This window comes from Podarcis liolepis, assembly GCF_965112155.1.
Source record: "Podarcis liolepis genome assembly, chromosome: 2".
Taxonomy (NCBI): Eukaryota; Metazoa; Chordata; class Lepidosauria; order Squamata; family Lacertidae; genus Podarcis; species Podarcis liolepis.
Genome location: NC_139555.1, coordinates 95,371,157 through 95,395,140, shown reverse-complemented (window position 1 = coordinate 95,395,140; position 23,984 = coordinate 95,371,157). Strand labels below are relative to the sequence as shown.

General features: G+C 45.0%; 1 protein-coding gene across 3 annotated transcripts in view; it reads right to left on the bottom strand.

Moving 5' to 3' along the window:
* Positions 1-383: 383 nt before the first annotated feature.
* SHQ1 (SHQ1, H/ACA ribonucleoprotein assembly factor) overlaps positions 384-23,984 on the bottom strand; it is a 67,636-nt gene continuing 44,035 nt past the window's right edge. For all 3 annotated transcript variants that reach the window (XM_083492230.1, XM_083492232.1, XM_083492231.1), the window contains exon 12: positions 384-3,999. In XM_083492230.1, the coding sequence (XP_083348356.1) occupies positions 3,336-3,999 (664 nt within the window). In that variant the 3' untranslated portion in view covers positions 384-3,335. The remainder of the gene's footprint in view (positions 4,000-23,984) is intronic.

The following is a 23,984-nucleotide window of genomic DNA, read 5'->3' as shown; positions in this document are numbered from 1 at the left end:
ATCAGAATACTGAAGACAAGTATTATGTTTACATTGTGTCACACTGATATACAGATGCTAAGATATCATCCTTTTGAGGATTCATTAATTTTATCCTTTTGGGGACTTCCTGTTCAGTCTGACCAATTTTTTTCTATTTTCTGTACAGATCAAACAGGTATGTGAACTAATTATGTGAATCAGCTAACATGTACACAGATCACCAACCTGGGATAAGACAAACTGTATGATTTTTTTTGCTTCAGGCAGATGATTACAACATTCAGGCCAGGCAAGGAATGGGAAACCTCCAATTATTCAGATTAAAATTAATCCACAGCATTCTGAAGTGGCTAACCACACTCCCTGAAAGTTTTTTTTTAATGCAAATTGGGAAACATTCATTTATTTAAATGTTTATTTGGTCACCTCATCACTTAGGTTTGGGGTAAAGAGCTATGAAATAAAGAATGATATCAACCGTCAGTTAGCATTTATTAACATGAGGCAGAAGCCCTAACCACCGACTTAACCTGGGCTCCTAAACAACATCTCAAAGAGAAAAGCTCTTGCAATGTTTGCAAAAGATGCTGAGGTTCTGAAAAGCCTTCAGTTGGACAGAGTTCCAAGTAAAGGAAAAACCTCTCCAAATAAGCTTTGCTGTTAGAATATGGGCAGCATGGTTAAAAGAGGTCCAGATACTGTAACGGGACACACAGAAGGCGGTCACTTTCCATATGGAACAGAACAGAGCAGCTTCACATTTCAAACACAGGTTGCAGCAGAGCTGGCTTCTCCACAAAGCAGAATGAAGAGGAGATGTATCAGGAAGAGACAGGTTTGGGTGCGTGCATCCTCCTTCAAAGTTTACAAGTTTTACAAAGGTAAACAACAGAGGAACATACTGTAATGCGTCAGCTATGGAAAGTATGCAGCTGTCCAAAGTGTATATATGAATTTGAGTACCTGAATGGATATGATTTATCAATCGTAGGAGGAATGATCTAAAATAGCACACTCCCTCCCTCACAAAGCGACGCATGGGGAATGACAGTGTGAGGAAGATGCGTGAGGGGGACCCTTTTCGTTTAACAAATTTATACACCAACAATACAATACAAAAGTGCAACAGCTTTCAAGTGCGACAGTTAAAGCACTGGGAGAGAGGGTGGCTGGCTGACCATAAAATAATAATAATAAAAAAAATACAGATGACTGAACTCAAAACACATCTGCAATAGATTATTGTAGCCACCGTTTTGGAAACAGTGGAAACTTGTTGGCTTTGGCTGGTGAAAGCACCACAGCCAACCTTGCTTGTTCATTTGGCAGGTATAAAGATGGTTGAACAGAACAGGGGCTATAGCAGGGCAGGAACAGAAATCTGCAAGATTAGAATGCTGGCAACAAAAATATCAGGAACACAGACTTCCCAATGGTGGGGGGAGGAGGCAAATGTGAGGCACTGCCTTCTAGCTGCTGGTGGGGTGTAGCGAGGCATTTCCTCTTTCTTAACAACGTCAGAAGGTTGAAACACATGCTACAGGCATCCTGTGCCACTGAAAGCTGCATCCCCACACAGAGGTTCCTCCCTTTCCTCTCACAACATTTAGAAACACTTGGCTGTGTTGTAACATCACCACAGTCTTCTCCCACTCCACATGGCTGCCACCGACAGGGGTGGAGGAATGCGTGCAATGATGTCACAGCACAGGGTTATGTGCTGGTCATTGTTGCGGGGGAACACACCTGACAGTGGGTGCCATTTTCAGAGGCAACCTTATGTCATGCATCACCCAGTTGTATCACCTAGGCTAAATGGAAGGGTATCATTGCACACTAGTTCTTGCATTCCATGTATTCCCAACACTTAAAGGGGAAGCGGGATTTTATCTCCGCTTACTGAAATTTCCTGAGCATTTGGTGGGCAGGGCAGAGAAAAGAAAAGGTGGAGAGGTTGGGCTCCAACTCTGCCAGAACAAAGTTAGAATGGAGTAACCTACACAGGAGGCAAGACCATGCTTTGGACAGACTAAAGAGATTGCTTTCGCAAACACAGAAGCTGTCAGTTCTCAGAGAGAAACAGAGCTGTAGAGGAACAGAACAGGCAAGCTCCCTTCCCCAGCTGGCAGCCACAAAACAGAAGTGCAAGTGTGAAGAATGGGACACGATAAACTTTTGCAATATAGGTTTCTTTGGAGCGCTGCAGTGTTGGGATGTATGTATCATATACACAGACACATACTTCTTTTCAAATCTGCACAACAATTCAAGCATGTGAAAATGTACTGGCATAGTCTGGAGAATTTATTCTGCCTCCGCCCACCACAGTGGCAACATATTGTCAAAGAAAGGATTCAGCGGAATTCAGGATGCCGAGTTCAAGAGATGTGCATACAGTCCGGACAGGGATGCAGAAGACACATACAGCTCTGCCTACAGTTAGTTAATGAAGCTTAGCTACCCAAGAGCAAAGCAAGAGGATAAGTTGGTGGTTCAGGCAAAAGTCTAAAAGGCAGAAAAACGCAATATATACTCAGTTCCATCATTGAATGGTGGTGCACCTTTTGGTGAGCCACTGTTAAAGAGTTACAGCTAAAAAGAATGTTTTGTTCCTTTTGGACCAGCACCAACCACTAAACCCACCTTTCCTCCATCCCAATCACGTATTAGCAGCGCAGCTGGAGTACAGATAACCTGAAATCAGTTGTTCATACTTAAAAGGTTAAATATATTCTGACCATGTACATGTTCAAAAAAGAAAGAAAAAACACCATACACAGCCATGTATCACAGATTTTTTTAAAAAGAAAAAAATGAGAGCAATCCTATGTACTCTTACCTGGCAATAAGTCCCAATAAGTTGTGAGAAAGTACAGGATCAGGCAGCACTGGCATTGACGATATCGCACATGCAACTACTACGGAAGCACATCTTATTAGATGCGAGTGCCTGTGATGACCAAGCCTACTGCTAGTTGCTGTACAATGGACACTTCAAAATGGTTAAATTGAAATAAGGAGGACAGTAATATCCCGAGTGGAAAATTTAGGAGCTAGGAAACCATGATAATGAAATACAACATTTAAATATAGATTTGAACTATAAGCAATCTGCAGAATACAAATCAGCAAGCTTCATTGATGTTTGATCATACCTTTTGTAATACTACTAACCTTGAATGATGCCACTTCAAAACTAACTCCAGAGAATAGGCAGTCTTGTTTTATTTGCATGCATCACTGGTATTTGACAGAGGAATATTTGCTGAAGTGGCCTTTGGCTGTTAAAATGAACCACAACAGCTAGCGCTGCAAAAACCCACAACCCCCTAGCCCACCCCGTCCACATTTCCTTAAGAAGCTTCATTTGTGCTGCCAAGAAGCAGAAGAGCGCTGGGCTTTGGAGTCACCTCTAAGAAATGTCTCTTTCCATTACGATCCGGCGAAAGTCCTTGAGGCTGAGCCGTGCAGCTTGTTCCTGTCTCTTCTGAAGTGCTGCTGCTGCCGCCACTTACAGAAGGCGAACCTTCAGGCTGCTCCGTAAGCCTAATTGCCGCCTGCATTTGCTTCCCTAATTCCTCTATCAGTTTCCCGGGAACAGATGTAGATTGCAAAGGAGCCTTTGATTTTTCATTACTAGCATCTAACGTCAAAGTGCCTATGTCTCGCCTTAATCCATTACAGTCAATAAGCAGGGCTGTCCTCTCCTCTTGGAGTGTGCTTTGTAAAGGATTTATTTCCCCATCTTCGCTGGCTGAGGACTCTTGTTCATCTGAATCGGAGTCTCCTGTCTCATATGATGAAGTGCTGCTTGAGTCTTCAGAGTCACTCGCAGCAGCTCCTTCGGAGGGAGGCAGCTGCGGCTTGGAGACGTCTGTGCCAGCAGCTTTTAACTCCTTTTCTTCCTCTTGCACGAGAAGGGCCGCTGCTTCCAGCTCGTCAAGCTCGAAACCTAATTTGGCCTTGCTCAGCTCTGCTTTCTGCACGCATTCGGCAAGGGCTGCCAACTTCTTTGACCTTTAAAAGGAGGAGAGAGAAAGAGAGAGAGAGCACATACATTTTGGTTACACTCTGTGCGGCTGACAGATACAAAGATTATCAAAAACCAACAAACCTCAGTGATGACAAAACTGTAACTGGGGTTGCCCAAATTCCCAGAACATGCAGAAACTCACAACGCACTCCATTTAACTCTTTCCAGACCCTCAGCACCACATTATGAAAGAACACTTCTATCTGAAGATTTGATTAGCTGATATCCCTCAAGTCATTGGGACAACATGAAGCTGTACATCTCTCTAGCCTAGAGCATTCACAACACTTTAGCAAAATGCAAAAGTTATGTCAGAAGATGGAACAGAAGGAAATAGCTTAAAGAGAAGATCACTTCCTTCTGATGAGTTCCTACCACTATTAAAACTGGTTTTGAGCCTGATATCAGACTGGGGTTGGGTGGGAACTATTAATCTGCAAGTGTGTATGTCGCCAGTGACTTGGGCTTGGAAACAAATATCTGTGGGCTCTATTTTTAATTGGATAGGAAAATGTGTCCCACACCTTCTTGTGCTTGTATTATCTAGATGAAAAATATGTCAACCTGGTCTCTTTTTACCACCACCGCCTATGATAGGATAAGGCAACCCGGTCAATTTCTGTGGTAAACGTCATGCAAATAAATCGCAATAAGCAATAATTTGTACAGCCTGGTAAATGGTTTTGTTCCCCTCGGTTAGGAGATTGCAAAAGGGGGAGTCTGAAAGGTGAATTCTCACTGCTCCAATAGACTGCATTTGACACAGCAAATTTCAAAGGTTGCAACGGAATCTCAACTATACGCTCCGAGACATACCATAACGTAACAGACGTTGGTGTTTACGTAAGTTGTTGTTAATGAATCAAACAGTAACTCAAGAAATGGTAATAAATATTACAAGAATACTTTCATTGCAATAGCGCTACTGAACTGTCCGAGGCCACTAATATAGGAAGTCTCCAAAGCCACTAATAAGAGATAATGCTGTTAAATTAAGAATTAGGAGCTGCCTGCCCACCTCTATGGACACAGTGATTAGCATCCTTTTCTGTGCGCAGAACAATGGCATGAAACAAGTGCATGTTTGTGTGGGATGAGCTGTGCGTGTAAGAAAACAGGACAATGTGTCAGAACACTTTAACCCTGCGCCACAAACGGAGGACGCTTTGTTTCATTTGACTTTTTTAAAAAAGAAAAAAGAATGATGGGGATTGATTTAAACAAATTAATGGCTTCAATAAGCATTTAATGACGGCACAGTATCTAATCTGTAACACTTGGATTAAGGGAACCTTACTGCTACACTTGCATGTGTTATTTCCTTTTAACAGAGAAGGGTGCTCTCTATGCTGGCTGAGTGCTTTTCAATACTTTTACAGAGGTCAAACGGAGCAAAACGGAGCTGCAATTTTGGCCTTCGCCGAATGCAACTATCCGCTTTCCGCAGAACCGGAGCTGTGCTCCTTCAGTTACAGTCTTCCCCATCTCACAGCAGAGCACCTCTCCAGGGTCTCAGACACTAGTTTGTCTCTGCTTTGCTACCTGAGATTCTGTAACTCAAAGCACCAGGAGCTGAACCTAGGACCTTTTTGGATGTGCTCTGCTGCTGAGTTACAACTTTGCCTTTAATAGCCTTATAATTGGGGTTGAGCTAAAACATTCTCCCGGAACCTTAAAAAAAAGGGAAAAAAGATGTTGCTTTGCTTCTTGGAATGGAAGCAATTTGGGAAAGGGTTAGAGCATTTTTTTAAGGCAACTGCTTGTCCCCATCTTTACCACACACTTTAAAATACAATTCCGATAGGGGATTTTTTTTTTTTTTAAGGCATGCACTGTGTGTTATACTGAGTAATTATCCCCCCTGGGAACTAGAATATAAAGATCTTTAAAATCATTCAGCTGAGAGAACAAGCACTTTAACTTTCGCCTCACAGGAGTTGTGTATTACATTATCAGCTGCTCGCTCTGGTGTCATTGTGTCATGCCTCGCAGGTTAGCAGGGTTTGGCAGAGGAAATGAAACCCAGTCAGTTACGGCAGGATTTATAGCAGACCTGCTGTTGCAGGAAGTGGTGAAAAGTTGATTGATAGCCTGAGACAAAGCTCTACTGCAAAAAAAAGCACACCAAAAAAAACACAGGATGCACGGCTGCTATTTATACCTGGCTTCCCTTTCTTCCTCTCTCCCTCCTTGATCCATATTTCATACAACTCTGCTGCTTTGTTGTTCTCTTCATTGTGTAAAAAGAAAAGAGGAGGAGCCTTCTAGGAAAGGATATATTTTTGGCATTCTAGCAAAGCGGCAGACTTCCCCATTTATAATTCCCAGGAGAGGTGACGTCTCCTAATTATTGTCCCATAGCAAAGTTATTTTAAAAAATCAAAACCCTCACAGTAGAAACATCCAGATGCCTTTGCCAACCTGCTGCCCTCCAGATGTTTTGGACTGCAACTCCCATTAACATCTTGAAGACACTTGGCTGGCCAGGGCCGTCCTCAAAGCCGCAAGGAGTACAACCCAAATCCTTTAAATCGCAGACACTTTGGCATATTTGGGCAAAGCACCTGCTTTTGGAGAAAGTTGGAACCGCATGTGCATGAGGCTGGTCAATAATCCGTCTTCCTCAAAGCAGGAGGCAAAATGATAGTTCAGTCGGTAGAGGAGCAGATTCTTAAACCTCAAGGTCACGAGTTTGAGTTGCACATTGGGCAAAAGATTCCTTCACTGCAGGGGGTTGGACTAGATGACCCTTGTGGTCCCTTCCAACTCTACAGCTCCATGATTCTACGACCTTTTAGCACTGTGGTTTAAAGTAGCTGTGTTTTAGAAGCTGTACGCCTTCTTTCTTGACAATTTGGAGAGACGGTGCCATCTGTTCATATGTTATGGGTGGCAAAGTCTGCATCTAGCTCGTCAAGCCACTTCTATTGGTTCACCAACCCTCAAAAAAATCAGGCAGCCCATCCCTGCTTTTCCTGGCAAAGGCACCTCTTTCCCCTCTGGCAGGGCATCCTGCAAGAAAGTCTTGGTGCTCAGATGGGCAGGGTATAAAATAAGAATAAAAATAATTATTAAACAGGGACAGAGCCTTCCTGTTAACCGAGCACTAAGGCCTTCTTCCAATGGTGTCATGCCAGAGGGAGAAGATGTGCCTTTGCAAGGTTAAGTGGACAGCTTTCCTCTCCATCCCAGTCCTGGGCTCGGAGGAGAGGTCCCTCTGCTGATCAGCAACAGAATGGAGAGGCTGTCTGAATGTGTGTGTGTGTGTGTGTGTGTGTGTGTTACTATTCTTTATTGGCTTTCCTAACCACCCTTCACCATAAGGTCCCAGGGCAGGTTGTTGTTGTTGCTTAGTCGTTTAGTCATGTCCGACTCTTTGTGACCCCATGGACCAGAGCACGCCAGGCATTCCTGTCTTCCACTGCCTCCCGCAGTTTGGTCAAAGTCATGCTGGTAGCTTCGAGAACACTGTCCAGCCATCTCATTCTCTGTCGTCCCCTTCTCCTTGTGCCCTCCATCTTTCCCAACATCAGGGTCTTTTCCAGGGAGTCTTCTCTTCTCATGAGGTGGCCAAAGTATTGGAGCCTCAGCTTCAGGATCTGTCCTTCCAGTGAGCACTCAGGGCTAATTTCCTTAAGAATTGAGAGGTTTGATCTTCTTGCAGTCCATGGGACTCTCAAAAGTCTCCTCCAGCACCATAATTCAAAAGCATCAATTCTTCAGCAATCAGCCTTCTTTATGGTCCAGCTCTCACTTCCATACATCACTACTGGGAAAACCATAGTTTTAACTATACTGACCTTTGTTGGCAAGGTGATGTCTCTGCTTTTTAGGATGCTGTCTAAGTTTGTCATTGCTTTTCTCCCAGGGCAGGTTACAACGATATAAAAATACAGACCCTGTATCAGTTAAAACAATGTATAATCAGAAGAATAGGGTGGATGCTTAAATATCTCTCTCAGATGTCAAAGGACAGGGCAATGAGGTATGATGAAAGCTATACAATGAAGATGCTAGACACACCTATGAGGACGAAATTCCACAGCTTCGGGGCTTCATCAGAGGGTGCCCTCTCCAGGGACACCATGTCCCAAAGCTCTGAGGGTGATGGAACTACCAAGAGGGATCTCTTTGCTGATCTTAACACCTGAGAGGGACTGTAGGGAAGGAGATAGTCTTCCAGATATTTGGGGCCTAAGCTGTTTAGGGCTTTAGGGGGACATAGGACCTTCAAATCAGGCCTGGAAGCAGACTGTCAACCACTGTAGCCATTTTAAAACAGGGATTGCATGAGTTATAAAGTGAACCCTGGCCAGTACCCCTGCTGCACTTTGGACCAGTTAAAGTTTCCGAGTCATAGTTAAGGGCAGGTTCCATGAAGAGCATGTTAAAATACAGTGGTACCTTGGGTTACATACACTTCAGGTTACATATGCTTCAGGTTGCAGACTCCACTAACCCAAAAATAGTGCTTCAGGTTAAGAACTTTGCTTCAGGATGAGAACAGAAATCGTGCTCCGGCGGCGCAGTGGCAGCAGCAGGAGGCCCCATTAGCTAAAGTGGTGCTTCAGGTTAAGAACAGTTTCAGGTTAAGAACGGACCTCCGGAACGAAGTAAGTACTTAACCCGAGGTACCACTGTAGTCCATTCTGGAACTTACTGGAGCATGGAATGCAAAGGCCAAGTATATCTCTAGAAACCAAGGCCATACCTGTGCCTCCACTGACAATGTTGGAGCCACACGATGAAAGCGTACTCTCTGTGCATGGCTTGTTTGTGTGGAGAGTATGCATGTGCATGCTCTGGCCATGCCACCACTGGCATGCAGTTTTCAAAAGATTGACCCAATCCTCAATGTGGCCCTCAGGCCTAAATGGGTGGCCATGCCTGTTGCAGGGGCAATAAACCTTGTGGTACGTTCCCATTTACCACCACTTAATTCTTCAGCCCACTCTCTGATCCAAGCAATGCAAACCTTGGAACGTCTTGCCATGGTCCAGCACTATGAGAATGAATCCTGCATCTGCACACTCTGCTAATCCACTTAATTATTTTGTGACCCCCACATTGGCAAATTATCGTTTGTGCTTCGCCTGCAAACGAGGAGTGACTAATTAAGCTGAGCACACAAGGAACGGTGGTAGCCTGCTTGCACAGAGCTTGTCGTCCGGGAGCACCAAACCACTGCTTGGCGTTATGTGTTAATCCACCCACTGTGTCCAAGACAAGAAACCTTCTGTTCAAACAAGAGCTTAGGCGTAAATCTAAGGGGAAGAAATTCAGTCTGTATGCACCAGAAACACCGAACGCACCACTGACAGAGTAGCTCTCAGATGATGCAACTTGGGCATCGAAGTGGGAGAGGGTGCAAACTCTGGCGTGCGCAAAGAAACCACAGAGCAACACCCACACATTTCAAAGGCAAGCAGTCGTGTTATCAGAATGAATATTACATGTGTTTGGCTACCAGCCAGATCGGCAAGCTTCAGAACTCCAAAGCGTTAGAGCAGTTCACAGCCCTGGCTTCCAGCCAGGCACACAAATTACTCACTCAGAAAAGGACGCTGGCATTTATTTTCAAAGATATGGAAGTCATTCCTTGTCTCTCAACTGGGCTGAAGGAGATAGTTGCGAGGCCGTATTTGAAGTAGAGATGCATCGTGCAGCCTACGCAAAAAAAAAAGCCAGCGCTTCTCATCGCGCAAGAATCCCCTACAAGGATCCCTTTCCCTGCAAGCGAAACTTCTGCCGTTTAAAAAAGAATAAAAGCGCAACTACAGAGCCAAGTGGCTGGAGTAAACATTCTGACAAAGGCAGTTAGACATTGTCAAGAACTGTTCTTTCGGCTGCAGTCCCTGGAAAGAAGAATCCTTGTCAGAACAAGCTTCTTGACATTCTGGGAGTTTCTTGATGTCGGGCATGCTTTCCAGCAAATGCGTTCCCCAGGCAAGCAGTTGCCAAAGAAAAAGTTTCCCTGTTCTGGTTTCATGGTACCTGTTTTTCTAAAGGTTCAGTGAAAACAGTCACCCACAGTGACAGCCAGAGCGTTCGTCCCCTTACAGGCAAATCTTCAGCTCTAATTGTACCACTGCTGCTTTTCTCTTCTCGAACCCACACCAAACTTTTAACTTCTTGCTTAAGAGGGTTTATATCCTGCTCCCACTGGCACCTGCACTCTCAGTTTCGGCTTCTCCCCCCACCCCACCCCCGGCCTACTAGTTAGCTGCTCCCTCTGGAGAGATCTTCCCTCTGCCGTATCTCTTCCCACAATCCTCCTCTGTGTGTCCCCCCATCCCTTTTGAAATTTTCTCAAGATAAGCAGTTCTGCCTCTCTCGCTCTCCCCCCCCCCCCCCCGGTGATTTAATTGCTCTCTCCACAGAGAAGTACCAACAACCAAACTCCCTTTGAGAAACAAACACTTACAGCTTGGAAATGCTTTAACTCTGTTCACCAATTAACAGAATATTGCTATATTCTGGGGTGGGGGTGGGGGAAGGCTTTAGGACAGGCATCCCCAACCTGCGGCCCTCCAGATGTTTTGGCCTACAACTCCCATGATCCCTAGCTAACAGGACCAGTGGTCTGGGATGATGGGAATTGTAGTCCAAAACATCTGGAGGGCCAAAGGTTGGAGATACTTGCTTTAGGACAACAAGCTCTTATGTTGGCATCCATTAAGATACTGTAAATTCACAGAAAGGGGTGGTTGTAGCTGGGGGTGGGGTGGAAGAGACACACTGATATTTTACAAAAAGTAGGTGGTAATAAAGAAACTTAAGTCTTGTTCTAATATCTCCTGTGTCAGAAGATGTCATGACCTTGATTCCTGGTCTTCAAGGGATGAGGATTCCCAAAAACACCCCCACCCCCATGAGCCATTTGTGTCTGTGCCGTGGTCTGAGGATACAGCACTGCCATCCTTAGAACTGGAGGACTCATCATAGGATAATCATCATCACAGGAGACCCAGTGAGACCAGAGTCTCCCTTATTCCGTTAGTGAGTGAAGGAGCTAGATGAGGTCCTTTAACTGAAAGGGCACCTTCCTGGGGGACTGGGGCTTACAGTAGGGATGCTGATGCAGCAGCAGCAGCAGCAACAACGGCTATATAGAGCTCAGTCTGTTTGGTACATGCTGAAGCAACATCAGATTTCTGCTCTCCCATAGCACAACCTGGACCCTACCCTGCCTTCAGCCCAAGCCAGCGTCGTATACCCAGCCAAAGCCTGACCTTGACAGATATCAAAGCTCCCCTCCAACAGAAAACACCTTAAGTCTCCCATAAACATGTTCCACTTCCTCTGGATCAAATACTTACATGTGCAAAATATAGTTCAAAAAAGTTTGTTGCGCACTGCTAACTTTCCCTGCTTAGTATCTCACCCAACAGCTGGAAAACCAAGTTACGAGTCATCTTAGCAAAGGGGCAACTCTATCTTGATCTATCATGAAAGGGAGACCTCCACAGGGGGTTCCAGTGGAAGTTCATGTTATTGGTAACATACAGTTCATTGTCAAGAACTGTTCTTTCGGCTGCAGTCCCTGGAAAGAAGAATCCTTGTCAGAACAAGCTTCTTGACATTCTGGGAGTTTCTTGATGTCGGGCATGCTTTCCAGCAAATGCGTTCCCCAGGCAAGCAGTTGCCAAAGAAAAAGTTTCCCTGTTCTGGTTTCATGGTACCTGTTTTTCTAAAGGTTCAGTGAAAACAGTCACCCACAGTGACAGCCAGAGCGTTCGTCCCCTTACAGGCAAATCTTCAGCTCTAATTGTACCACTGCTGCTTTTCTCTTCTCGAACCCACACCAAACTTTTAACTTCTTGCTTAAGAGGGTTTATATCCTGCTCCCACTGGCACCTGCACTCTCAGTTTCGGCTTCTCCCCCCACCCCACCCCCGGCCTACTAGTTAGCTGCTCCCTCTGGAGAGATCTTCCCTCTGCCGTATCTCTTCCCACAATCCTCCTCTGTGTGTCCCCCCATTCCTTTTGAAATTTTCTCAAGATAAGCAGTTCTGCCTCTCTCTCTCTCCCCCCCCCCCCCCCGGTGATTTAATTGCTCTCTCCACAGAGAAGTACCAACAACCAAACTCCCTTTGAGAAACAAACACTTACAGCTTGGAAATGCTTTAACTCTGTTCACCAATTAACAGAATATTGCTATATTCTGGGGTGGGGGTGGGGGAAGGCTTTAGGACAGGCATCCCCAACCTGCGGCCCTCCAGATGTTTTGGCCTACAACTCCCATGATCCCTAGCTAACAGGACCAGTGGTCTGGGATGATGGGAATTGTAGTCCAAAACATCTGGAGGGCCAAAGGTTGGAGATACTTGCTTTAGGACAACAAGCTCTTATGTTGGCATCCATTAAGATACTGTAAATTCACAGAAAGGGGTGGTTGTAGCTGGGGGTGGGGTGGAAGAGACACACTGATATTTTACAAAAAGTAGGTGGTAATAAAGAAACTTAAGTCTTGTTCTAATATCTCCTGTGTCAGAAGATGTCATGACCTTGATTCCTGGTCTTCAAGGGATGAGGATTCCCAAAAACACCCCCACCCCCATGAGCCATTTGTGTCTGTGCCGTGGTCTGAGGATACAGCACTGCCATCCTTAGAACTGGAGGACTCATCATAGGATAATCATCATCACAGGAGACCCAGTGAGACCAGAGTCTCCCTTATTCCGTTAGTGAGTGAAGGAGCTAGATGAGGTCCTTTAACTGAAAGGGCACCTTCCTGGGGGACTGGGGCTTACAGTAGGGATGCTGATGCAGCAGCAGCAGCAGCAACAACGGCTATATAGAGCTCAGTCTGTTTGGTACATGCTGAAGCAACATCAGATTTCTGCTCTCCCATAGCACAACCTGGACCCTACCCTGCCTTCAGCCCAAGCCAGCGTCGTATACCCAGCCAAAGCCTGACCTTGACAGATATCAAAGCTCCCCTCCAACAGAAAACACCTTAAGTCTCCCATAAACATGTTCCACTTCCTCTGGATCAAATACTTACATGTGCAAAATATAGTTCAAAAAAGTTTGTTGCGCACTGCTAACTTTCCCTGCTTAGTATCTCACCCAACAGCTGGAAAACCAAGTTACGAGTCATCTTAGCAAAGGGGCAACTCTATCTTGATCTATCATGAAAGGGAGACCTCCACAGGGGGTTCCAGTGGAAGTTCGTGTTATTGGTAACATACAGTTCTGTCTCTTGAAATTGCTGGCTTTTTGAGAGAATGGGCTAGTCCAACTGGGTGGAGAATTACCAACTTCAGTACCGCTGCAAAAATCAGGTCTTCCCAGGACACAGAAGTGTTGAATAACTATCACCTAGTGGCTAATATCACCTTCATGGTCTCATACAGGAAGTGTGTGGGGGGGTGTATTCCCCAGCTCTGCTAGCCAAGGACAATTTTAACTAGAAATTCCCAGAATGGAACCTTGGACTTTCTATATGCAAAGTACATGCTCTGTCATTCAGCCACAGTCACTCCAAGGCTCTGCCAAAGCTGGCAGAGATCAGTTTCACAGGAATCGCCAATCTAGCCTTTTTGTGTTGTTATTGCACACCCGCCCCTGCCCCAGCCTATTTCCTTTAAGTAAACTGACTGCGTAGCATGATGAACCAAGTGTCAGGAATATACTTGCCAACTTAGAAGGAAAGCTTATTAGCCCTTGTGATCTTTGCCAAAGGAGCCAAGCACAGTGGAAGCAACTTCCCAAGAGAGACATTGGGGGGGGGGCGGGACGACCACAGCTTGATAACCATTACGCACAGAAGAAAAAAGGCGAGAAGATGGGAAGTGAGAACGTGACCCTAGGCAGTTTAGTTAAGATACATATATACATATATATAAGATACCTATAAAGCAAAACTTAGGTAAACGTGCCCTGAAGTTTCAAAGCTCTTTTGATAAGCATTTAATTTAGGAAGATTAAAGTCACTCATTTTAATTCTCCCGTGTGATTAATTGAGCCTTGCGATTACATTAAGGTGTGCTCGTACAGTAAGTACATTTGTAGTAATGATAGCTTATTATTATGCCAAGAGTGATCCTACATAAACAAGCATAATAAGGCTTTTTCAAAGTGTTGTGCATGGTAATTATCAGTTGTCGTAGTGCCAACTGCTTAAGGAAAATGTTTAATTGCAAGCTAAATTGATCGTATGCATGTTTTTATTTAACACACAGCTTCGGGGAACAGACAAAGCAAGGGAGGCAGCATCTCAGAAGTTGCCCACACACCTGGAGTGACAACTGATAGGGAAGGCTACATTCCTTTGCTGGCGGCCTAGTAGTCACCCTGCTTTCTTTCTGTTGTTTCTGCTAAATTTTGTCCAAGAAGTTCTTAATCCTCCATGATTTGCATAGTCTTTGAACATCAGGTGGCAAAACAATTTAGTGCCTCTTCTTATTTTATACAATCCCAGCACAGCTCATCTAAAGAGGCAGGGCAGATTTCGATCTAACATTTTTTCACTGCACAGTGGTGTTTGGGAGGGATGCCTATGAAGAAGTGCAAGTGCAAATAATAATGTCACAATGCAGATATATGCGCAGGTAACATTTCCCATTTGCTACCATTCCAAAGCTGGGGGGGGGGCATGAAAAAGTATCATGTTTGAATCTGCCTATACAGAAAGATAACTTTGTATTATATACTGGTTCATTGCCTCAATTTCTGTAGGAGTTGTGTTTTTTTTTAATTATTATTTTTTAAGTGTAGCTCAACAAGCATGGTTTAAGACAGGAGTCAGCAAGGTTTATCTTGCCTGGGCTGGATCAGTCCCGAGGAGATCCCTCTGTCGGCCAGATCACGTGCGTGCGTGAGCGTGCCCGCCCACGATTTTTGGTGTCTGCCTGTGGAAGTGAGTCCCCACACCGCGCTGCGCTGGTTTAGCTCAGCATGCAAGCAGGCCACTCAGTTTGGGGGCGGCTCGGGGGCCAGTCAAACAACCTCCGCGGGCCGCTTCCAGCCCATGGGCCTTAGGTTGTTGACCCCTGGTCTAAGAGCTTTCTATCATCTAGGTTTATTGCATAGTAAAAACCTAACTCCTTTTTTATTTTTTATAATGCATATTAAGGAATTCTCAGCATCCTTTTGAGTATGAGCATCCTAGCTGATGGTTAAAACTTGCACATACAGATCAGAGACACATCCTTGTATTCAACAATGGGTTGTGCAAATCCTACTAAAGTGAAATTTCCTTACAAAACTCATCACAGGAATGCAACATCATGGCAACCCAGCGTGGTGTAGTGTTTAAGAGCAGTGGATTCGTAATCTGGGTAACTGGGTTCGCGTCTCCGCTCCTCCACATGCAGCTGCTGGGTGACCTTGGGCTAGTCACACTTCTCTGAAGTCTCTCGGCCCCACTCACCTTACAGAGTGTTTGTTGTGGGGGAGGAAGGGAAAGGAGAATGGTAGCCGCTTTGAGACTGCTTAAAGGGAGTGAAAGGCGGAATATCAAGTCCAAACTCCTCTTCTTCTACTACTTAGAAAGGTTTCTTATGCACATATATCATGTCTAATCTGTAGTGTGTGTGTGTGTGTGTGTGTGTGTGTGTGTGTGTGTGTGTAGGCAACTTCTGCTGATATCATGCACTGATGTAACTGCAAACAACAATACATATTGTAAGATCCAAGTAACATGCCACTGAAAAACAACTATTAAATTCATTTTCCACTGCAGTTAAACATCTTGGCAGGATTCACCTACAGAGCAAAAGATGCCTATTACTGTACCCTGCTGAATTGGAGGTATGGCTGAGGCCAAGATCCTAAACAATCTAACTCACCTTCCAACTAAATTGGCTTCCAAGATCACTTGCAAAATGGATATAACTTAATCCAAGGGCATTTAGTCTCCCTGCTGAAGCTGGAAGATACCCTTTGGAGATTCACTGTACTGGGGCTTTGTAGGTGGAGGAGAGAACGGGGAGAGATTTTGCTGTCTTTAGCAGAATGTGCATCATCTCTGTGAATAAAAAAAGCCTTAGTTCTTCTCAAAATGTCCAAAAAGCACACAAGCTCTTCAAAACTCTCAGGCTATCATACGATTAAGCAGAGAACAAACACTACAGTGGTACCTCGGGTTACATACGCTTCAGGTTACATACACTTCAGGTTACAGACTCCGCTAACCCAGAAATAGTGCTTCAGGTTAAGAACTTTGCTTCAGGATGCGAACAGAAATCATGTTCCAGCGGAGCAGCGGCAGCAGGAAGCCCCATTAGCTAAAGTGGTGCTTCAGGTTAAGAACAGTTTCAGGTTAAGTATGGACCTCTGGAACAAATTAAGTACTTAACCCAGGGTACCACTGCATTCCCTTTCAATGTATACCAAGGGCTAGCGTGCACTCACATACAAAACGACACCACACTGTGGTCATCTGTACAGCACATGGTTTTACAAGGAAGTGTTATTTAATTTCTATGTACCCTGCAGGTGACCAGCCAAGGAGTTCCTGCATTAGCAAGAGAGGGAAGGTTGACATGCTGAACTGATCACTTTGCTTCTCCATTAACTACTCTGCCAAAAAAGACTTAACAGCTTTTAGCAGAACAAAGGGTTGGAAAGTGACCCATCAGAATTGCAGAGCGGGATGCTTAAAATTCAGCATAATTGCTTCACCTACAAAAAGAAAGCTGGCTAGACAAGATTATTTCGCACACACAGTGAAGGATGTCAGAAGAATAAATCTACCTGGAATCTGGCCTGCTTACCACCTGGGTGCAAAGATCATGCTTGCTCAATATTTCTGGATGTCCCTGCAAGTCCTCTGCCTTCACGGGTTTTAATGCTGTTGCATCAGCATCTTGCTGCCCTCTCACAATTTAAACCAGCCTTCCTCAACCTCGTCCTGAACTTTTTGGACCACAACTCCCATCAAACACCTTATTACAGAGGCACCCCTTTCTCTTTCAAAACTGAGAGTTGCCCTTGTTAAAGGCTTCCCTGGTGTTTTCGTAAGCTTCTGTGAAGATATTTAGGATGGTTTGGAGGTCATCCTCTCAGTGTGCACACACTACGTTGTCATCAGCATACTGAAGCTCTATGACGGAAGTTACGGTAACCTTACTCTTTGCTTTCAGCCTGCTCAGATTGAAGAGCTCTCCATCTGTTCGATATATGATTTCTACCCCAGTGGGGAGTTTCCCTTCGACAAAGTGTAGGATACTGGCAATGAAAATAATGAATAGAATTGGGGCAATAACACAACCCTGTTTAACACCTGATCCCACTGTAAATGGTTCACTTTGAGAGCCACTGTTATCTGCAATTGTTGCTGTCATATAGAGAATTGGCAAATCCACACTGTGATCAACTCCCGCCTGGGAACCCATGTCCCCACTGTGGAAGGACGTGTGGATCCAGAATTGGCCTCCACCATCACTTACTGTTAAAACCGTGTTTATGGAAGACAATCTTACTTGGCTCCGAGTGATTGCCAAGGAAAGTGTTTTTAGATCTCAAGGAAGGGGAAATCTCTCTTGTTGGAACAAGTAAAGAGCTACCAATGATAAAAAATAATAATATTAAAGCTCATTTTTACATCCAGACAGAGCCAAGATGTTCATTTCTGCACTAAAATTCTAAAACATTTAAGTGGTGAGGGAGTTAAGACCACACACCTTGGAAATAAAAATTTCTATACACTTTAGGGGCAGTAATTGCAGACAGATGACAAGGACCGACATCAATTTAACTACAGAAGGTGCAGAACTAAAATACATGAAAAGCTCAATTATGCTTCAATAAAATATAGACGATACCACAGATGGAGTGTTGAAGCAGCCCCACTCATCCAGGAGCAGCCAGGGTCAACAACATAACAGATAATGAAACAGAAAATTCAGCCACTTTTCAAAGGGAAGAACTCCATAAATGAACCAACAGAACCATTTTATGAGCAGCACTTGAAATACAAAAATGCTTTACAATTGAGTATTTAACTGTGTTCCGACAAACACACACACACACAGAGAGAGAGGGGGAGAGAGGGAGAGAGAGAGAGAGAGAGAGAGAGAGAGAGAATATATCTCAGGCTTCAAAACTCCCTATGTTACTGAAGCATTTCTTCTCAAAAGGTAAAAGCCTTGAAAGGTGTGCCTGGAGAGACAGATCTTCAGTGACTGCATTTTTAACATAGATGTCTTAGCAGATATGCTGTATTTCAATGTGCTTCCTCACAGCTTCAAGGTTATTTCTAATTAACATCTGAGGTTGCCATTAACAAGCTTCAAAAATAATAGATGTAAATTTAATCATACATGTATGTGCCATTTCTCTGCATGCACATGTATGTGTGAGTGTGCTCTGCTATATTTATTAGGAACTGAAAGTACGCTCAGTGTAGAAGACTTAAGACACAAACAAAATCGATGCATTCTTTTGTCCACAGCTGTCAACCTTCCCTTTTTTTGCAGGAAATTCCCTTATTCCAGCACCGTTTCCCGCTGCTTCCTGCTGCTATCTTGGATTGTTAGATATCCCATAGGCTGTCCCCGGGACAGGTGAGGCTGCTGATCCCTTATTTTGAGGCTGCTGATCCCTTATTTTCAAAACTGAAAGTTGACAGCTATGCTTCTGTCCCAAATGCAGATGCGTGTGGACCTCTGTTCTACAATTTCACAATTCAGAATCACAGTTAATACCAAGGGCTACTACGCACTGCATAAGCACTGAGACCCGTCTCCGGCTTCCTTGCGAACACATGCAACATGATGTGTCCCATGGTAATTAGCTAGACTCAACAGGAACTTCGCCTAAAGGGTGGATTAGTCTTTCATGGTATTGTGTACACAAATTATACACCATCTGAATACCACTGGTTTTATAATTGCAGCTTTTGCTAAGTGGCTGTGTAAATATCATAGCTGCGGAATCTTGGAAAGGAGAGCTCCTGCATCTGTTCATTATGCTCGGCGCAGTGATGCAATGCCCTCTCACTACATGCCGGCTTGGTCTAAAGGGGATGCCAACAGCAGTGATCAATCAGCAAAAAACCAGACTGCGCTGCGTTGCTGTCGTCAATGGTATACAGATGCCATTTACCACAGGGAGCTTCCCCCAAGCACTGCAAAGCTACTTCTGAACAGTACATCATTTCCTCTAGCAGCAAACTTGGGTGGTGAAGTGTTTATTCAGCCTGGAAGTGAAATGGGGCCACCCAGTGCTTTTTTTCTAAAAAAAAAATATTTAGGGGTACTCTCATTTTGACTCAAGAAAATCACTATTTTATTGTTCAAATTGGGAAAAATAAATACAGTGGTACATCAGGTTAAGTACTGAATTCATTCCGGAGGTCCGTACTTAACCTGAAACTGTTCTTAACCTGAAGCACCACTTTAACTAATGGGGCCTCCTGCTGCTGCTGCACTGCCAGAGCACGATTTCTGTTCTCATCCTGAAGCAAAGTTCTTAACCTGAAGCACTATTTCTGGGTTAGCGGAGTCTGTAACCTGAAGCATATGTAACCTGAAGCGTATGTAACCTGAGGTACCACTGTACAGTAAATGGACAAAAGTACAAAGATTCAAAAAATGTTTAGGGGTATGCGTACCCCCCCCCCCAGAAAAAAAGCACTGGGGCCGTCCAAAAATACAGTACTGTTTCCTACATACTTGGGTACTCTGTAGAAATGCCTACATTTGTGTTTTTGTTTTTTTAAAATTTAAAGATCCAGAAAACTCCAATATGAGTTCCCTTGGGGTACTGCTGACAGCAGCTGAGTCAAGAGAGAGAGAAGCAGAGGGGATCGGTGGATCCCTAAAGAAACAAGAAGTTAGGCAGACTGTTTGAGGTACACTTATTAAGTCTACATTTGAGAGCAGTTAAGACAGTGAATGTTAGGGTGGCAGTTACAAACATTGGTATTTTTTTAAAGGATCATGGGAGGATGGGGAGAAAACATGTGTTCATGACCCTGACATCTCACATCCTGGTGAATTTGAGGGGCAGGGGGTAGAGAAGATAACTGTCTTGCATTATACAGGGATGTTTCAGAAAAAGAAATTATCCAGAACTGTCTCTCCCTCACTTCAGCTTTACAGCAGAAGGCGACCTGTCACAGTGAGAAAAAGAAGTGTCATTGATCCCTTCCCATTACTGAAACATCCCTCACCTCAGAGAGTCAACACTAGAGAACGCCTGTTTCAGGCTTTCTGTGGCCCTGACGCCACCCGTCTTCTTAGGTGCTGGGAATACACTGCAACCGTGGCGCAGTTCCCATTTGTCCATCTATATTGCAAACCGAATTTATAACAGAAGTGACAACCCAGGGGCACAACCCTTGCCACAAACAGTCGTGAGCATAAGGCCCTCACGTTCAGGCCTATGTAAAAAGCCAAACCGAACTCCTGCCCCAAGAAAAAAGCTGGATTCTGCGAGCAAGGGTTCCACTTGCCACACGAGTCACGATGAGTGCTCTGCCACCCTGCGTGAAGCATGGAAAGTCTTCCTCCTGAGACTGAAGCTGGGAAAAGGGGGCAGGATAGCATCGTCACAGCTGTGCTGTCCTTCTGAGGCACTCTGCGCGCCGAAGCCGAATGGTAGGAGAAAACAAAGAGAGAAGCAAAGAAATACTTTTTCTACTCGTGTGCCATGGATATGCAGATGGGTTCTCTCTTGTTCCTGAGAATTCCACAGCATTTTGGGAAACAGGGGAAGCTTGCAGTGTCACTTCTGTGCTGAAGCTTGATAGCTGCATTCCCAGGGACGTGGGTGGCGCTGTGGGTTAAACCATAGAGCCTAGGACTTGCTGATCAGAAGGTTAGCGGTTCAAATCCCCGCAACGGGGTGAGCTCCCGTTGCTTAGTCGCCGCTCCTGCCAACCTAGCAGTTCAAAAGAACGTCAAAGTGCAAGTAGATAAATAGGTACCACTCTGGCGGGAAGGTAAACAGTGTTTCCGTGCACTGCTCTGGTTCGCCAGAAGCAGCTTAGTCATGCTCACCACATGACCCGGAAGCTGTATGTCGGCTCCCTCGGCCACTAAAGCGAGATGAGCGCCGCAACCCCAGAGCTGGTCACGACTGGACCTAATTATCAGGGGTCCCTTTACCTTTACCTTTTTACCTTTCCAGAACAACAACAAAAAAGGCTTGCTTGAAATTTTATTTAGTCACTAGAACATTGCCATTTTAATTGAGGCACAACAAAAAGCAGGGGATCCAGAAGGCCTTGCACCAAATGCTATAGGCGATTTGAATCAGCCTGGCTGTTGGGACCCACTTCCCATCTCCAATGTGGCAAAGTAGCTTGGCCGCAACGCTTCTTGAAAACACCTGTCAAGGCACCCCTGGAGAGAACAAGTGGCGAGTGGCTTCCCCACACACCACTGTGCGCCTCACGCACCAAGGCCATTCCCTGGAGAGCTCTCCTCACACCAAGAGGCTCATCATGAGGTTGTTCAGCTGGAGAGCACTGGAAAGGCTGCAGTTCAAGCGATGCAGAGCTCCAAGTATTTGACATCTGACGCATAAGATGCATCCGTCAAATACGCACATTCACTTTCTAGTGTTTGTCAAAGCCAGTACAAGAGAGAGAGAGAGGCCCTTTCGACAGAAGCTAATCAGCAAGTGGAAAGAGTAGCAGGAAACAGAAGGTACGGATATTGAAATGGCCCAATTAATGGACCTGGCTCTTCCGGTTCTGGGAAATGGTATTTTTTTAAAAAACAACATTCGCAGCCTTATCAGAAGCAGAAGGGGGGAGGATGCAGGCAACGGCAGTGCATTGCAAATAGCATTACTTACATACAGGAAGCCGGAATTAAATTACTAGAGCATCTTGGGGCAAATGACAGTTCCTCAACAGGGCAGGATAACAAGCAACACAGTAGATGCGAAACCTCCGCTGGTGGTTATCAGCTGTCAAAACAATGACACGGCCCATTCCACACTGTACACAAGAGGTCTTGCAAGGAAGAAAGAAGCAGTAACAGAGAAGAGCGCCCAAAGAGGTAGCTGAGCATACGAGACTCCTGTACGGACTATGAATAAACGACATTTATCCCAATTATAGTTTCCCCCCCTCCTTTCCTTGAGTTGGTAAGGTGAAGAGATACTGGTAGCAGGAAAGGACAAGGTGCAAATGAATGCTAGAAGTGAACTTGGTGTGTATAAACAGGAATGAGAATATTTCAGAGGAACCTATCGTTATGGTCTGAAAATGAAATGTCTGGGTTCACACTGGAAGCCAATTTTCTCCTTCTCTGCGAGCTGAAGTGACAGCAGCCCATGGAAGAGGAAAAATCTAGTTTTCTTCAGCATACTGTGACAGGGACACCCCTCCCGCCCCTCACAAAGGGCAGCAGAAAACAACAGGACATCACACTTTTTCTGAGGCAGATCTTACTTCAAATGAAACATGTGATATACTTTTCTTAAAACGTTTTTAAAAAAAATGTTTAAAATGCCAATTCCAAAGCCAAATACAATCCATCACCCCCACGTTTTGCAGGTTTAAAGGGGGGGGGGAGTCTGGCTGTGAGAGCTACAACAACAGTAAACTGAGCAGCCCTTCATGATTCAGCCCCCGGTGTGTGAGCCCATGGACAGAGGAATACCTCCCTCCATTCAGTAGCGCTGGCCCTCTCTGCAGCTGCAGATATGGTACAGCACCGCTTGGCTTTTCTCCTTGCAGCAAAGTAAGCACAGCACCAGGCAGGAGAAAGGCTGGAGCGCAGCAGGCTGACTGGCTGAAGCAGCCTTTGCCTAGAGGGTGAGAAGAGAATTCATGGGTGGGTGGATGAAGGGAGGAGTGAAAAGGCTGGAGGCAAGCAGAGGCTGGAGGTCCCAGAGGGCTAGCTGGAGGGGGGGGGGGAGGACCTGAATATAAAAAAGAGAATGAATGAATGAATGAATGGGGAGGAGGAAGGGAGAGGGAAGGCATGTCCCCATGCAGGCAGTGGTGCCAAAAGTCTGATTAGGGATCAAACATCATCTCTTCCTCCATTAACTCCGAATGTGCAGAACTTCAGAGGCTCACTTCAAGTAAAGCATCTACACAAGATGCTAAAGGAGGATAAAATGCTAAGGTGTGGCATTTATTTTCATAATCTGGACAGGAAATCTCTTAAAGTAAACACACCCGCTGGGAATTTATAGTCCACACAGATGTGTGCTATGAAGAGGAGCCGAGTGGGAGAGGGACCTGGAATACTAAATGCTTTTTTAAATAAAGAAACCATACCACTCCAGTTTTGAGAGAGAGGCACACTTTTACTTGGGCTTTGGAAATGGCTTGATATTGCCCCCCCCCCATGTCAACAAAGTCCAAAGCCTGGCAGCCACTCAAAGGATGCAGCGGCAGTGATGCCGTTTCCTGGCAGTGGGCTGGCCACTGCTGGAAGGAGTGCTGGACTTGATGGACCCTCTGCCTGAGCCAGAAAAAGCACGTCTCACGCTTCAGCAGTGCAGCAGAAAAATATTAATAACGAAAGAGATGACTCATTCAATACACAAGCACACAAAAAAAGTACAAACTCTAATTAAACTGCAGTTATGAGCACTGGTTTCGGGAATAAATTTTGTTTTGGAATAGTGTTCCATCTAACCAAGGGTGCAATTAAGTTGTGACAGCAGCAAGGCCTAAGCCAGGTCCCACCAATTCTCTAGGAAGTGGAAAGGTGGGGAGAGATTTAAAGAGCAACACTACTAAAACTGTTCTTTTCCTCCAAGTGAGAGTCACTTTCAGCCTCTTCCAGTTTTAAAGTGTTGTTGTTTAGTCGTTTAGTCGTGTCCGACTCTTCATGACCCCATGGACCAGAGCACCCCAAGCACTTTTGTCTTCCACTGTCTCCCACAGTTTGGTCAAACTCATGTTTGTAGCTTCGAGAACACTGTCCAACCATCTCATCCTCTGTCGTCCCCTTCTCCTTGTGCCCTCCATCTTTCCCAACATCAGGGTCTTTTCCAGGGAGTCTTCTCTTCTCATGAGGTGGCCAAAGTATTGGAGCCTCAGCTTAAC